Source organism: Ambystoma mexicanum, chromosome 12 (genome assembly GCF_040938575.1).
Source record: "Ambystoma mexicanum isolate Mex_15411 chromosome 12, UKY_AmexF1_1, whole genome shotgun sequence".
Taxonomy (NCBI): Eukaryota; Metazoa; Chordata; class Amphibia; order Caudata; family Ambystomatidae; genus Ambystoma; species Ambystoma mexicanum.
In genome coordinates this window covers 448,661,671-448,678,625 of record NC_090936.1, presented here as the reverse complement: position 1 = coordinate 448,678,625, position 16,955 = coordinate 448,661,671, and the positions used below count along the sequence as shown (strand labels likewise).

The 16,955-nt window shown below is 47.7% G+C and overlaps 1 protein-coding gene across 1 annotated transcript in view; it reads left to right on the top strand.

Annotated features, from left to right (window-relative positions):
• ATP6V1E1 (ATPase H+ transporting V1 subunit E1) overlaps nucleotides 1-3,763 on the top strand; it is a 451,663-nt gene extending 447,900 nt beyond the window's left edge. The window contains exon 9 of the mRNA XM_069628660.1: nucleotides 3,229-3,763. Within this exon, the coding sequence (XP_069484761.1) occupies nucleotides 3,229-3,291 (63 nt within the window). The 3' untranslated portion in view covers nucleotides 3,292-3,763. The remainder of the gene's footprint in view (nucleotides 1-3,228) is intronic.
• The last annotated feature ends 13,192 nt before the right edge of the window (nucleotides 3,764-16,955 follow it).

Here is a 16,955-nt window from a genome sequence, read left to right as displayed (position 1 = left end):
CTTTAGCCACCTTGATACAGGATCATGGGCATTGTTACTTTGCCTATGCATAGGACACCCACCTTAGTCAAAGAGTGGATCAAAACTTGAATGCAACTGCCTCACGGTTGTGAGTGTTTAGCAGCCATTGGCATCTGGGTGAACAAAAATTGGTAAATCTTAATGGAGAGAAAACCGAGGTCCTAGTAGTTGGCCCTCGTGCTTCTCAGTCCCTCTGGACTATGGATTTTTGGCTCTGTTCTCTGGGCTCACTTACTTCTCCAGTGGACTCTGTTTAGAACTTGGGGGTTAAAATAGCAGCTTCTTGTCCCCGGATCTTCAGGTCAGCGCCAGATGCAGCTCAGGCTTTTTCATGCTAAGACCTTTCCTTTATCTGGTGATCTCTATGGGCCATCCAGCTCAAAGTGCCAAGATACCAAGAAACCAAGTAAAATGTACGTAACATAACAAGCAGTTGTAAGTGTTTCAAAGTTCAGGAAAAACAAGAGGAAAGTCTTTAAAAGACGCTCTCCCAATCCAACGACCTTGGGGGAGACCCAAGGGAAAATACCAAGCCAGAACATTACCATTCAGGGATCAATGAGGTAGAGATGGGGGATAGGGCTTGGTTTACATGGTATTCACCGTCAGCATTTTGCAAACTCTTCTGCATGGACACCAGCAGTGAAGTGGATGCTAGGTTCTAACAAGCGATTCTCCAAGGCGTATTTGATAGTGGTCGAATCTTCACGCTATAAGAAAATGCTTGGTAGTCTCCCATAAAGCATGGAGTAAAATGGATGGGACATAAGAGTAAGGAAATGTAACTCACTATAGTGACTACTGTACCCCTAGTCCATAGTCCCCTTTCTTTTATACATCCCTTCCTCCAGCCCCCTTATAAAGTTACCATAAAATGTGATCCCGTGTAACGTGCGGAAACGGCGCCTGGTGAGTGGAGTGGGCATGTGTCTGGGCACGCTCGGCATGCATGGACTCAGCACCCAAATTAAAATTTGGGGGACATTTTTTGTTTGCTGTGCAAATGGACCGTTTGCATCCCCATGGGACGAACAACTTATATAGTATGGAGGAAAGGGGATAATGGCGTAGGAGTAGCTACCAGGGTGAGTGATTTTTCCTTTGTCATCGGATTTGTCAACTTGGGCACAAAACCACATTTGAAGATGCATAGAGACCAATCCTTTTTAAATTGCACGTTACACCCTACAACATGGGCTCTTTGCTGCTGCTTGACTGGACACAGACCACACTGATTAGCAAAAAATGGCAGCTTTCAGTAATGTGTGTCCAGGCCACTGGACCCGATTTACATATACAACTTTATGCAGGTGGTGTGTGATTGCCTTCCTCTCCTCCCTCAGGACACATGCTCTGCGAGCCAATTCCAGCATTGCCTTAGCCTTACCTCTCCCATTGACTAAGACCCACAATATGCTATATTTTAGGGGACACAAAGGAGAGTAGTTTTTTGTTTTCATTTCCTGTAATAAGTGTATACATTGTTGTTGAAACCTTGCATTTAATGTGATGAGTTCACCATAAGTGTTTACAACTAGTTATCTCTGCCATGGAGTGACAGCCAGCACTTGCAGTTTATTTAAGGATTATGTAGATTGCTTCTTACTGAATTATTCTGTGATGCTCATTTTACAAACTGTTAAACTCTTTGGCTTGAACACATCATGCACTCAGCATTAAGCCTAGACAACTACCCTGAGATTACCATTCTCAGCTGCAATTTTACAGGCCTAAAAGCCCAGAGCATACAAAGTGAACGGGATATTTGCGACCCAAACCAGACTCTTTGAAAAGTAGCGCTTACCCCAGCAATTGGCAGCTTGCAACATATCTTGCCAGATTTCAGAAAGTGCTGGCGTTTTTTAAATTTGAGGATTATTCAGTACACCAATCTTCCTGCCTTTTCCTGGTAAATAAACAAGGCCTTTTGAGAAGCCTTTCTTTACCTTCAGATGGAATATGTCTTACAAACAATAGAGTTATCATGACAAGGGAAAAAAAGCACAGGTCATTGCTTCTCAGCTACTGCACGGTGTGGGAAATAGTTGTGTTTTTAAACTTTTATTTATTTATTATTTGTTTTGCATGCTCTGCACACTGATTCAGAAAATAAAATGACAGTACATGAAGAGCAGCAGCCAGGTGGGTACACAAGCACAGTGTGCAGCAGCAGGCTGACTGTCAATGTATTGACCACGGGCTGGCTGCAACAAATGCTCTTGCTGAGCCTGCAACTATGGATAGACACAGGGTGGGTTGTAGAATAATGGAAAAAAGTAAACCATGGCAACGCACACCTTTTCATAAACTCTTTACGGTCTTAAAACGGCAGTGTGTATGAGCAAGACAGGGACATAAGACCATCCTGCTTTCGCTGTATGTGGGACAAAGTCTACAAAAAACATGCCTGCCCCGCACAACGAAGAACAGTTGGCAACTTTAGGTACCAAATCTATCAAACATTGAGAGCCTGTGTTAGAGGACGAGACCATATGGTACTGACTGTTTAACTGGAATGACTTTGGTACGCGATAATTAAGGATGTGATTTTTTTTTGTGCTTGTAAAACCCCATCATTGATAACTAAAGTATCAATAGCAGCACTGTAAAAACTCTACTCAACTGTGTGTGTCCCTGTACCCTTTCTCACTTTCCACCAGACTTCTGTGCTCCTTCTGTTCTCTTCTCCCTCTGCTTGCTATTCTTTCTATTCTCCAATGTAATCTATTCCATCATGTGCTCTCGTACAGTATTCTTTCTCCAGTTCTCGCTAATCCTCACTCATTCCCTTATGTTCATTCACACTGTTGTTCACTTATCCTCACATTATAGATCCAAATCCCTTCAGCACCCTCCTTAATCTCCTTCCCTACTTGCTAATTCAATAATCACACTAATGCATTTATTTGTGCACACTTCCTCCCATTATATACCCTTAAGCATTTGTATTCATCTATTTTTCAAAACCTCTTATTCATCACTCAAGCACCATACCCTTGCTCATTGATTGATCAATCCTCATTCATCTGCACCCTCCACTCTTTATTTTTCTCTCAACGTTTCTCCATCTCCTTAAGTGTGTATGTATATATGAAATCCAAAATCTTTTCACCATACAAAAGCCAACACTATTGTCTTTGTCAATGCTTGTTTATTAGTAAAGCGGATTCCTCTATAACCCAAATTATGTACTTGTGCTCCAAACAGATGATGCCAGACATCCGGGCGGCATTGTTTGGAACCAACGCCAACAGGAAGTTCTTGGATTAATCTTAAGATACATTGGTTGCCTGGACCTGTACTATGGCTGCATGAGTAATGAGGATCAGAAGAGTGAAAGAAGAGATGGAGATGAGTCTTTTGACATTATTGAAAAAAAATGACGTTTGATGTACTGTATCCAGTTTTTTGTAGAGGATGCAAGCTGTCTTTTGTACTTCATACATAGGCAGCTTGTCATGGTGCCTCTCCCTTCTTCTGGATGCTAACGTTTCCAGATAATTCGCAATGGGAAAGGCAACAGTGTGCTATTTTATTTAGCCAACCGTGTCCCATCCTCATGTTAAGTGATGTATATTTACATGGTGTGGTCTACTGCTTTGTCCTCCTCATTGTTGAACCCACATGTGCATTCCAGGCTAGGTTTTGCTAGTATGTATATGTGGAAAGAACCTTGCCCAGCTGGTCATGGTCCAATGCAATGTTCAATTATTTATTTAAATAAAAGTTAAGTGGGTCCAAATTTTGTCTTCATTGTTTTTACTCATTTGTCTGAGCTTTTTCAGTGAGGGTCCACATGATTGTGGTTGGACTATGCAAGAAAGAAACTCATTTCAGTTGCTTCTGTCCTTGGGAATCCAGACAGATCCTCTTATTTGTGGCTCTATCACATTTCCAATCCATGTTGTGCTGTCAAAAGCATTAACATTTATAAATTGTTTGCTTGTTAGGCGCTCGTACAATAAGAGTGGACTGTTTCAAAACGCCCACAGGGAGGGAGAGTGGGAAATACTTAACAACTTTATAACACAGTATTTAAGAACAGAGGGGTTAGAGGAAGGGGGGGGAAACCTACTATGCCTTGTGAGTATTCAGAATGTGCAATTGCAGAAAGGAAGAGGGGGTAAGTGCTGGGAAGTCTGAGCCTGTGGGTGAGCCAAGGACGAAGTGCTAGAAAGTTGAGTGCTATGTGGCCTGTGCTGCAGGAGGTGTAAGTGCGAGTCTCCAGAGCAGAGGGTGTGCGGATGCAAAGTGCTGTGGAAATATAGGCGCTGGGAAGAATTGGTGTGGGAGGTTAAGGCCTCGAAAATGCATAAGGGCCAAGGACACAGATTCAGCAACTGTGAGATTAGCAGAGGAGAGAAGGAGGAGGAAAAGAGGAGTCTTGAGGAGCTTCTGGAATTTGAGAAGATTCTGCTCAAGTCGCAGGGGTAGGGTATTCCAAAGAAGGGAGCCCTCAGAGGAAAGTGAGCAACTCCCTGCCCTCTGTTTAGCAAAACGCTTTACACACAGAGTTGGTGCCAGAGGAGCAAAGTGGTCTATAAGGAGTGTATTTAGTAAGAAAGTTGAAGATGGCGTGGTCCCTGTGCCCAGACAGCCTTGTGGATGATGCAGAGGGATTTTAATTTAATCTGTGCAGCAACCGGGAGCCAGCAAAGACTTTTTAGCTCAGGAGAGATGCAGTCCCTGGGCTTAAGGCCAAGCATAAGTCTCGCTGCACTATTCTGGATAAGCTGGAGAGGTCGCAGAGTGGAAGAAGGATGATCCAGGAGGAGGCTGTTAAAGTAGTCAAGTCTGGAAAGTACAAGGGCTTGAGTGACATTGAGCCTGTGATGGAAATGAGGAAAGGTAGAATTCCTTTGAGAAGGAAAAGCAGATAGTTGGACTTCCTGACATAGTTGGACTTCTTGGCAATGTCCTGAGTGTGAGGGAGGAGTCGAAGATGACTCCAAGGTTTCTGCCTTCAGTTGAAGGTGCAGTGGGGACAGCCCAAGGAGGAAGACCAGAGTGAAGGGAAGAAGGAGGGAGCAGGAGTCCCAATGGGAAGGATCTCCATTTTACAGGCCTTGAGGCAGAGATCGTTGGAGGCGCACCAGGACTGGATGGCAGATAGGCAGTCGGGATGATGGCGGGTGCTAGAGGGTCAGCAGGGAGTCTGAAGAAGAGCTATGTGTCGTCTGTATAACATTGGAAATTGGAGGAGATGAGGCATGCAAAGAGCGAAAAGTAAATATTAAAGAGGCAGGGGGAGAGTATAGAGCCCTGAGGGACACCACAGGTGGTGATGGAAGTAGGAGAGGAGAAAGGGCCCAGGATGACTTGGGAAGAGCGGTTAGTGAGGAATGAAGACAGCTAATCCTGTGCCCTTTCCGAGATACCAAGTGTATCATGGAGTCTTTGTATGAGGATGGAATGGTTAACTGTGTCAAATGCAGAGAAGAGATCAAGAAGAATGAGGACAGCTGGGGAGTCCAGAGATGCAAGCAGTTCTTCACGGGTGTTCAGAAGAGCAGTTTCTGTGCCTCTGGATGCTCAGAATCCAGATTGATGGTTGTGGAGGCCTCAAACAAGTTCAGTGCGAGTTAAGATGGGGCAAGGCCAGCTTCTCAAGTAGCTTCCCCAATAAGGGGGTGATGGAGATAGGGCGATAGCTGGCAGGGCAGTTGGGGTCGGAGGAAGGCTTTTTCAGGAGTGGGCGCACAAGGCAGTGCTTAAGGGGAGGGGAAATATGCAGTGATAAAGGAGTGATTGCAGAAATCGGCGAGAGCAGGGACAAGAGAGCCAATGTTTTCCTTGATGGTCCTGGATGAGCAAGGGGACACCTGTTTAGAAGAGACCTTCATGGAGCGGACAACTCTGGTAACTTCTTCAGGTGTGACAGAGAAGGAAGAAAAGGGGGTAGGAGGAGGGAAGGGGGGGTGTGGTGGATGGAGAGTGGTCTGGGTTGTGAGGGAGTGAAGAAGGGGTGGTCAGATTGTCCTGGGTTTTGGTGGCAAAGTGTGAGGCCAGTGCATTGCATAGGGCCTGGGAAGGAGAAGGGGAGTAGACTGCGGAGGGGTTGGCTTGTTCCCTGCAGATTTTGAAAAGTGCAGCCGTGTTATTGGATACGCTGGAGACCCGTGCCTGAATGTGGGCTTTTTTCATGGCACAAATGGCAAATCTGTATTGCCTTTGGAGTAGGCGGCAGACCAGTTTGTCAGAGGAGGAGCCTGAGGTTTGCCATTTCCATTCTGCTGCCCTGCACTTTCGTTTCACAGCTGCAAGTTCGGTGTCGTACCAAGTGTTGCGCTTTGAGGCAGGTTTCAGACGGATCCTCATGACTGGGGCAAGAATGTCAAGAGTGCTGGTGGTGGAAAGATGGAGGTTGCTGAGGGCAGGGTTGGGTGGCAGTGGGGGGGGTTGAAGATGGGAGGCAAAGGTAGCCGCAATCACTCGTTTCATGGGGCGGGTGTTAGTGAACGAGGTTGGTGCGACTTTTGGGGGAGCGGTCAGGGGGCCAATGGGGCCCAGAGGGGAGAAGAGAGTGGTCTGACCTGGAGAGAGGGGTCACTAGTGGGGGTAGAGAGAGGTTAGAGTGTATGAGGGCATCCAGTGTGTGTCCAGCCGTGTGGGTTGGCCCCCAAAGGGAGAATGGAGAGGGAGAGGGAGGAGCAGAGGTCAGTGAATATGGTGGATTCCGAGCCAGGGGAGTCAAGTTGAATGTTGAAATCACCCAGGAGAAGGTTAGAGGTGGAAGATAGTAAAGAAGAGCAGAAGTGAGCCCATTTAGGAGGAATAGGGAGGAGGTGCCTGGAGGCTGGTAGATGGTACAAATAGTCAGGGTGGAAGTGGGAGAGGTGACCAGCTTGCAAACCAGGCTTTCAAAAGAGGACTAGGCCTGAGTAGGTAAGATGGAAGAAAGAACCCACTTAGGGTACGATTAAGGCAACGCCCCCTTCCCCCGGTGCAGTGAGGTCGAGGCTTGGAGATGATCTTGAAGCTGTCAGGGAGGAGGGAGTCAAAGGCAGTGACTGAGCTGGCATAGAACCAATTCTCAGTAAGAGCGAGAATGTTGAGGTCAATGTCTTAAAGAAGGAGACAGATGTCAGAGGAGTGTTTGTTGGCTGATCGGGGGTGTTATCACCAGGTGGAGGTGGTCAGCGCTTTTGAAGGATGGGGTACAGGGGCGTGGTGCATCATTCAGAGGAGGGGGGGATATATATAAAGGAAGGTAGTTAATGAGAGAGGGGAAGATGCTGTCAAAAAGGTGGTCGGGTTGTGGACCCTGAACCAGAATGGTGCCAGTGTGATGGACATTAACAAAGCAACGAGAGGAATCTAAACCAGCCAAGAAGACTTCCCACTTGATGCCACTGTTAATGGAGGAGTGTGAGGGTATCTTCTTGTGCTTTTTCCTGCCAGTCTTGGCGAGAGATGGGGGGGGGGGAATAGGTGATAGTGTAGCAGTTAGAGAATATGGGAGAGATAGAGAGCCATGGGAGGGCAGAGGTTTTGGCCAACAATGAGGGAGGTGGCCAGCAAGGCACAGTTCTAGCTAAACTCACTAGGGGGCCTAGTAGATTGAATCGGAGAGGAAACACACCCCAAATTAAAATGCAGATGGTGCACAGGTAAAGCAAAACACTCAAATTCGATTTAAAAGCGCACCCCGAATTCGACTTTAAATGAAGGAGGCACAACACAAGTGAGAGATAAAATGCATTGCAAGGAATGAAGTTAGTTAGGCGTCGATGGAGGAGGTGAAAAGCACTGACTATGCCTCAAGAGTTAGTTATGGAGGTCAGCCACACTCGGGGATCTTGGGTGGCCTTAGAACCAGTAGCAATGGAGGAGTCAAGGGATTTGTATTTGTTTTATTTGTAACGTGCACCTTCAGGCCCAGAGGCATCTGGGCGCAACTTTAGACATGGTTACATATGCATACATATATTCAGCTATTAAGACAGTGCAAGTATACAAGGCATACAGTAATATACATTTCGAAGGGATTGTGTCCTCCGACGTATTCCTTATCTATGATATTTGTATCTCCAGCTTGCTGGCCTCGGAAAAATATTTTCCCAGTAGAGGGCGCTGTGCGTCGACGTCCGTCGAGTAGGTGTTCCTTGACAGCCACCGTATCGACGCCAACGTCATCATGCCTATAAATGGCCACGCGCAGCGTCCGTTGCTCAGTTCCGTTTTTCCGCGCTTCGTGTGCCTCGGAATACCGTTGCTCAGTTCGTCAGTCGATATATATTCATATTTCCTCGAGAAAACCGACTCGTATTCGATGGCTTCCTCCTCCGACCCGACGACTCCTCGGTCTGGTTTCAAAAAATGCCGAGACTGTGGGAAGAAAATGTCGTTGACGGATCCTCACAGGATCTGTTTGTGGTGTCTGGGAATCGAACAGGAGTGTGAGGAATGCCTATCCATGACGGCGAAAGCCTTGAAGGAGCGTAAGGGGAAGCTCGAGAGAGGTAAGTCCGTTTTAACTTCCTCGAAAGTTTCCACGGTAGAGTCGAGACATTCGTCTCCTCACCGTTGAAAGCATTCTTGGTCTAGGTCTCGAAGTGGCTCCCACCACTCGTCGAGGTCTAGACACTCGAAAAAGAGATGAAGAAGATCCCCTTTATCGTCGTCTTCTAGTTCCCCTGAAAGAGTAAATTACCCCACACAACACAGCTCTCAAGCTGAGTGGGAGGAATTCAGAAAAAAGATGCTAAGCGTCTTCGAGAAAGCGGCCTCGACCCCCTCGAAGACAGCTGAGGGTGATACCCCGGGTGAAAAGCCCAAAAAATCTAAACGCTGCGAGTCGAAGCACCCGACGAAAGAGTCGACCCGAAAGCACCATGAGCCATCGGGAAGTAAAGCATCTTCGACACCATCGTCGAAAGCCCCTTCGAAGCATAGATCGGCGCCATCATCGAAGGGTTCTTCGACGCATCCGTCGATCGAGTCGACGCCGACATCGACGCCGATAAAAGAAAAACCCACGGCTACTCCACAGCCAACGGTTACACCGAGAGCCTCCGACACGATGTCGAGAACGTCGTCGACATCCTCGAGCAGGATTCCGATCCTCTCGAGTTCTTCGAGGCCTCTTCCAGTTTTCTCGACGCCTTTGCCGGCGCCGTCGAAGATTTTTACATCGGCGTCGACATCGACCTTTTCAAGGCCACTGATGATGGCTCCCTCTGCCTTAGAGATGGGTTTTATACCATTTCACAGACCAGAGCATCCCCCCTTAACTTCAATTTTTGAAGAAAGGGAAGATTCTGATCAAGAAAGGCCTTATGGGCTGCAGAGAGCCACATTACCTGAACCAAAGACTTTTGACTCTGAAGAAAGAAGGTTAAAAGACCTTCAGGATGCATTACAGGAAGCAAGTGGCCTAGACACTTCCCCAGAAGTGGATTTTGTCAAACCAGACCCAGGGGAACACGCTGATACCCCTTATAGAACCCTAATGTCAAGAATTATGGAATTCATGGGTTGGTCTGCACCTTCACCTGTTTTTCAACAGGATGACCTCACAGATATTCTGGATAAAGGACCACAGGAGGATCCTGTGGTTCCATTTCATTCTGCTTTACAAAGAAAGATTTTAACTAACTGGGAAACTCCTGAAGTTGTCCCTGCGGTTAACAAGAAGTTGTCAGCGAAATATAGGGTATCTGATGCTGACCCTGAATACCTATCTAAGCACCCTACTCCAGAGAGTCTGGTGGTCCAGGCTGCAACTTCATCAGGCAGTACATCTGCATACCCCACTGCTCCTCAGGATAGGGATGATAATAAATATGATGCCATGGCTAAGAAAGTCTTCTCGGCCTGTAGCATGGCTTTAAAATCTATTAATGCAACTTGTACGCTCGCTAGGTTCAGCCACACTCTTTGGTAGTGTGCTTCATCAGCGGCTAACTGCCTCCAGGAAGGAGAAGAAAGGGACGCATTTTTAAATATCATCAGAGATGGTAAAGATGCAATGTGTGAGTCCCTTCAAACTGGCATTGATTCTGCTGACAGTATCAGCAGGGCCATGGCGGCAAGTACCACAATCCGCAGGCATGCGTGGTTGAGAAAGTCCGGCTTTGCTTCTGACGTACAGGCCAGACTTTTAAATATGCCCTTTGACGGCTCTTCCCTATTTGGTAAAAAGGCGGATGACAGTTTGGAAAAACTACAAACATCAAAAGCAGCAGCCAAGTCACTAGGAGCTGCAATCCGCCAAACTAATTTTCGTCCCTCAGGATCCTCTTGGAGAGGAAGGTCCTTTCGCTATTATTCCTCATATGGAAGAGGCAGAGGACGGCCGGCTCAAAGAGGCCAAGGAAAATGTACCCGTGGTGGACGGGGTAAAGGAAAGAAAGCCACATCAGCAGGAGCAGGAGCCGCTTTACCTTTGGCAACTGCATCAGCCGCTCCCAAACCACTCTGAGGTCTCCCATCACAAGACACCTGTAGGGGGCAGGTTAACTCACCATCTGACGGAATGGCAGGCAATTACGTCAGATGCTTGGGCATTGGAGACAGTTGCCCAAGGTTACTGCCTGCCTTTTCTACGCATCCCTCAGAGCCATCCACCGGGGAACAGCTCTCTGAAAGTGCCGGATCCGCTCCTCTTGCAGGAAATTGTAGACCTGCTAGAGAAAGGTGCCATAGAACCGGTACCTGTAGCGGACAGGAACAAGGGCTGGTACTCCCCCTACTTTCTCATACCAAAGAAAGACGGAGGACTGAGACCCATCCTGGACTTACGAGAATTGAACAAGTTCCTCAGGAAGGACAAGTTCAAGATGGTAACTCTCCCTCAGATCCTTCAGGCCCTCCAGCTTCAGGACTGGTTGGTATCTCTGGACCTTCAGGATGCTTATTTCCATGTGCCAATCCATCCCAAGCACAGGAAGTACCTGAGGTTCGCAATTGGCAACTCTCATTATCAATTTTGAGTTCTGCCATTTGGGCTGACCTCCGCCCGAGGGTCTCCACCAAGCTAATGTCGGTTGTGGCTGCAAGTCTAAGGAGGGAAGGGATTCACGTCTACCCCTACCTGGACGACTGGTTGATCAGAGCAGTTTCTTCGGAACAAGCTCGGATCCAACTAGATTATGTATGCCACTCCCTTCACAAGCTGGGCTTCTCCCTCAATTTAAAGAAGTCACAGATTATACCATCTCAGAGACTCCAGTTCATTGGAGCAGTCCTGGACACGTCCCTGGGAAAAGCCTCGCCACCAGAGGTGAGGGCTCAAGATATTCTGCAGATGGTCACCAGGTTTCAAAATGCCCAACGTCTCCCAGCCTACGACTTTTTGAGGTTGCTAGGCCTCATGGCATCCTGCATATCCCTTGTGCCAGAGGCTCGCCTGAGAATGAGATCCCTTCAGTGGGCACTGAGGACTCAGTGGTCACAATTCTCAGGGAGGATGACAGATCTCCTCCGGATTCCGGACAAGGTAGCCCACGACCTTCAATGGTGGGCCTCTCCAGAGAACCTCTTGAAAGGAGAACTGTTTTGGCAACCATGGCCAGAGATAACAGTAGTCACAGACGCCTCACTTACGGGGTGGGGAGCCCATGCCAACGACTTGACCATCAGCGGTCGTTGGTCTCCATCGGAGTCCAGACTACACATCAACCTGTTGGAGCTGAGAGCCATCAGACTGGCACTGAAGGCTTTTCTGCCGTCTGTACGGGGGAGAAACGTCCTGATAATGAAGGACAATACAGTGGCCATGCACTACCTCAACAAAAGAGGAGGAGTAGGGTCACTGCCCTTGTGCAGAGAGGCGATACAGCTCTGGTTTTGGGCAATTCAGGAAGGAATCTCTCTATCGGCAATTCACCTAGCCGGAGAGAAGAACTTGACAGCGGACGCTCTGAGCAGGCAGAAGAGTCTCCCACGAATGGGAGATAGCTCAGGAAGTCCTTCAAGAGATCTTCGCCCTTTGGGGAACCCCTCAAGTGGATCTGTTTGCCACCAGTATCAACAGGAAGTGCGACAGATTTTGCTCAAGGGAATGTCCCCCGAGAGGAGCTCTAGGAGACGCGTTCGTAGTGGACTGGGAGTTCCCACTTCTGTACGCGTTTCCTCCGGTCCCTGTCATTCCTCAAATGATCAGGAGGTTGAGATTTCGGAAGACCATGATCCTAATTGCCCCGAATTGGGCCAGGAGAACGTGGTACCCGGACCTTCTGGACATGTCCATCCATCCTCCAATTCGTCTACCGTACAGAGAGGATCTTCTCTCGCAGAAGGAAGGTCAGGTTCTCCATCCAGCCATCAAGACCCTCAACCTTCACGCTTGGTATCTGAAAGGTTGAGGTACAAGGATTGGGACCTTCCAGATGACGTCATGGAGGTGTTGCTTTCGGCCAGAAGGCCAGCAACTAAAACTCTATACCGCTGCTGTTAGAATAAATTCTGCAGCTGGTGCAGAGAAAAGAATATCAAACCCTTTTCATGTGGTACACCTACGGTGTTATCCTTCTTACTTTATTTGGCAAATTCAGGCCTTCAAGTTGGCACTATTAAGGGCTACCTCGCAGCGCTATCGATCTTTAAGCGCACTGCAGAGGAGCCATCGTATTTCAAAATTCCATTGGTAATACAATACCTGAAAGGTCTAACTAATGTTTACCCTCCAAGACCATTCCAAGTTCCCTTATGGGACTTAAATCTAGTTTTAAACTTCCTAAAGGGTGCTCCTTTTGAACCACTCCACTCTTGCTCATTGAAGTTTCTCACCCTCATAACTGTTTTATTGGTAGCATTAACATCTGCTAGAAGGGTTAGCGAGATACAAGCCCTATCTTGTAAACCTCCTCATACAATTTTTCACAAGGACAAAGTCGTTCTACAGGTGAAGCCTAACTTCCTCCCAAAGGTAGTTTCTGAATTTCACATTACTCAGAAGATTACTTTACCTTCATTCTATCCTCCTCCCCATCCGGCGAAAGAGGAAGAGAGACTACACAGGCTGGACCCTAAGCGAGCCTTGAGTTTTTATATCCGTAGACTTGCTAAAATTAGACAAGCAGACCAACTCTTTGTAGGTTACGCAGGACATAAGTTGGGATTACCAATAACCAAACAAACCATCTCCAGATGGATTATTTTAGCCATTCTGGAATGCTACAAACTGGCAGGGAAGGAGCCCCCTCAAAATCTAAGGGCTCATTCGACCAGGGGTATCGCAGCATCCTCAGCTCTTCAAAGAGGGGTACCAATTAGAGACATATGTGCGGCTGCCACATGGTCGTCCGCACATACCTTTACCAAATTTTATAGCCTGGATTCCTCCTCTAGTCAGGAGACTAGATTTGGCAAAGCTGTGTTACACTCTGTTCATTCTTAAAGAGTAATATGGCATCTCTTACTCCCGCCTCCAATCACATACCACTGCTATGGGAGTGTATCATAGATAAGGAATACGTCGGAGGACACAATCCCTTCGAAGAACAAGTTACTTCTTACCATGTAACGTTCTTTCGATGGGATGTTCCTCCGACGTATTCCTTATCGCCCCTCCCATCCATCCCCGCAGTAACATTTCCCTTGTGGTTGCAGTTTACGCTCCTTCAAGGGTAGTAACCATTCATGCAATAACTACTTTACTCTACAAAACGGAACTGAGCAACGGACGCTGCGCGTGGCCATTTATAGGCATGATGACGTCGGCGTTGATACGGTGGCTGTCGAGGAACACCTACTCGACGGACGTCGACGCACAGCGTCCTCTACTGGGGAAAAAAATTTCCGAGGCCAGCAAGCTGGAGATACAAATATCATAGATAAGGAATACGTCGGAGGAACATCCCATCGAAAGAACGTTACAAGGTAACAAGTAACTTGTTCATTTACAACGCGGAGGTTAGGGCAGGTGTATTCCTGGGACAGGCTTCCAGGAGCATAAGAGGTCTGGGTTTCAGGGCTGGTTGAAGAGCCAGGGTTTCGTTTTGGATTTGAAGGCACTAAAACATTCTTCAGATCTGATGGTAAGGGGGAGGGCATTCCAGAGTTTGGAAGCTAAGACGGGGAAGCTAGATCCACCTGCTTTTTGTAGTTTGAACCTGGGGATGGTTAGACAGTGGGTCTGGGCAGTTATTTGAGGGGGAGGGTAGGCGCGTGGCGGGATAGCCGGCTGCAGAGGTACGGGGGGGGATTGGTTGGCTAGGCATTTGTGGGTAAGACCTAAGGCTTTCAATGAAATTCTCTGTTTGACCGGTAGCCAATGTAGGTTGGATCTAGATTCCGAGATATGGTGGTTTCGCGGTATGTTTAAGGCCGCTCTGACGGCGTTATTCTGGGCGATTTGCAGTTTGTTTATGTTCTCTTGGCTAGTTCCTAGATAAAGGGCGCTCCCGTAGTCGATTTTGGCCATGATGAGAGTTCTGGCCAATGTGACCGTATTTGGGGTTGTCAGAAATGGCCTGCAAGCTGCAATGAGTTTGCAGGTGTATGCGGAGGCCGATCTGACTGCATTAGTTTGTCGGGATAGGGTGGCGTCAAGGTAGACGCCTGAAGTTTTGGTGTCTTTCGAGACTTGGATGGTGTTGCCATCAATTATAAATGATTGGTAGGACGGCTTAAGTTTACTAAGACATTGCGTAGTGCCCAAGATGAGGAGCTCAGTCTTGTCATCGTTGAGGCATAATTGGTGTTGTGCCATCCAGGCTTGGATCACCAGGTAGACCTCGTTCAGGGCCTTTGTGTCAGCCAAATAGTCTCCACTGATAGGAATGAGTATCTGGGTGTCGTCAGCGTAATTCGTCAGATTAATCAGGGGGACGGATCATAGTTCGAGATGTAAATCTGTGGCTCTCCAGGCCCGGGGAGGAGCCTTAGGGTAGGGAACATTGTGATTGTTAAAATATAAAGAGGCAGGTTATTACTTGTATTTTTAAAGGTTTCTGTTGTGTGGACCACATTTAAAATAGCTACTCTACTTCAGGCATGACCCGTCTGTGGATGCTGTCACCACATTTGGGAAGAATACTGGAAGAGCACAAATCTACACCATGAAAAACATGTGCTTGGGAACTACTTAATGTGTTATCAGCCAACATGGAGGCTTCCGCATAGCTTGGGTCCAAAGAACCAAGCTATGCCGTCTAGTGTTTTGGGTGTGGCAGCCTAGGGACTACTTTACCTGGACTATTTTGTTGGGGTTATTTAAACCACACCCGAGCAAGACAACACGGTTCGCGTTACTTTGCAGCTTGCAACGTGATGCTCACCGTGTCCAGCTATTCCCTCGAACTTCGGAGAAGCAGAACCTGCAAGGAGACAAAAGGAACATCATTAGCAGCAGCATCTTACCTGCAGTCTTCATGTTTAGCCACTTGCAGCTTCTGAGAACAGCTTCCTCGAATCTGCACCCCTCCCGGACAGAATGACCTGAAAGAGGAAGATGGAGGCAACATTAAACAAAGCAGTAGAGACATTTGCAAGTTACGAACTGCTCAAAAGGCTTACCTGGCTGGTCGCCTCTCGGCTGGCACCACTCCGGACATTCCACTCGCGCTGAAGAACACTGTGACCTACAAGAAAGAAAAACACAGGTTAGCAAAGACAAGACTTTGCAGCGCTGCGCATAGCGCTTACTTACCGCCTTATAGCGCTCTTAATACGCCATCATTTACCAAGGGAGAAAAAAGACATTTTTAAACAAAGAAAGGCATGCAGGATAGCAACAAAACTACTAAAGAACAGCAGTAAGACCTACCTGAACAATATCAAATGGGCCGGCTTCAGTGAAGTAACTGGACCGCACACGCCCATGAAAGACAAAGCGCCGCTGCAAAGAAGGCAGGACGGAGAGCACGCCTAACTCTACCACAAGGTGAAGAGAGGGTCCCAGAGGGGCTGAAATCGTACAGGGGTGGAGGGAGGATAATTACCGCGGTCGGACAGCCTTGAACACAGTCCTCCTGTGTTTTCAGACAGAACCTTCCCCGCAGACCACATCTGGGCAAAGCTGAGAAGCATACCAGCAAGTAACCTGGCTGGGTGGCGTCCCTGTGGATACCAGGTGAGCGTAACAGAAGGTGACCAAATACATAGGTTGCCAAGTAGAGCAGGATAACCACCTCCATAATATTGATAGCCTCCAGACTCTTCGTCATAACCACTAGGAGCCATCAACAGTGTGGCATGGCAAAGCGGCTTCCTATTATGCCAATTCCAAAGTTCTGAGACAGCCAAAGAAGCAGCATGAACAATAGGTTTACAATAGCATGTGTGAAAAACATGTTGATAAATCCACTCCAGCCTGTCCCCAGACCAATAAGCCTTGGATGCTATGGGGCCCCTAACCGAATGATCCCCAAAAATGCAATAAAACAATTCCAGCTTAGTACAAACTCATCTAACCCACCTAGCCAAGGAGGGAACAGACACCGGACAATGAGCTTTCTCCAGCATGGGGTCTGGCATGGATTCACATGCTCATGAATATTCCCCGTCAGGCTGGGAATCGTCAGTAAAGAAAAAATCAGTATCAGTTTCGTTTCTGAACTGTCTTTCTTAGTAGTAACCAATCACTGGTCTCTGGGTCATACTGCCCCCAGCCAATGACTGCCCTCTCCCTAAGCCCCTCCCCTGGCAGCCACCCTCAGATTTTTACCGCACGTTCAAGTATTGGAGTCCTTGTGCTATAGCTCTCGAGCTTTTACTGCGTTTTCGCGCTTTTTTTCAAAGAGATTTTCTAATTTTTCGGTTAAATCGAGCCTCAAGCTCCACCGTTCTACTCCGATCAACGGGGACCCGTTTCGGAATTTTCTACGCCCCTCAAGGGTGAAGTTTTCATTGAGTTACGCTTCTTGGAGGATTCCAGAAGTTCTGAGGCCTACCATGGATATGGCCCAGGACAAGGGAAGCTCAACGCCCGGATCCAAGCTGTTCAGGAACTGCCCTGGATGCGGGTCAGAATGTTTTCAAGGAGGACG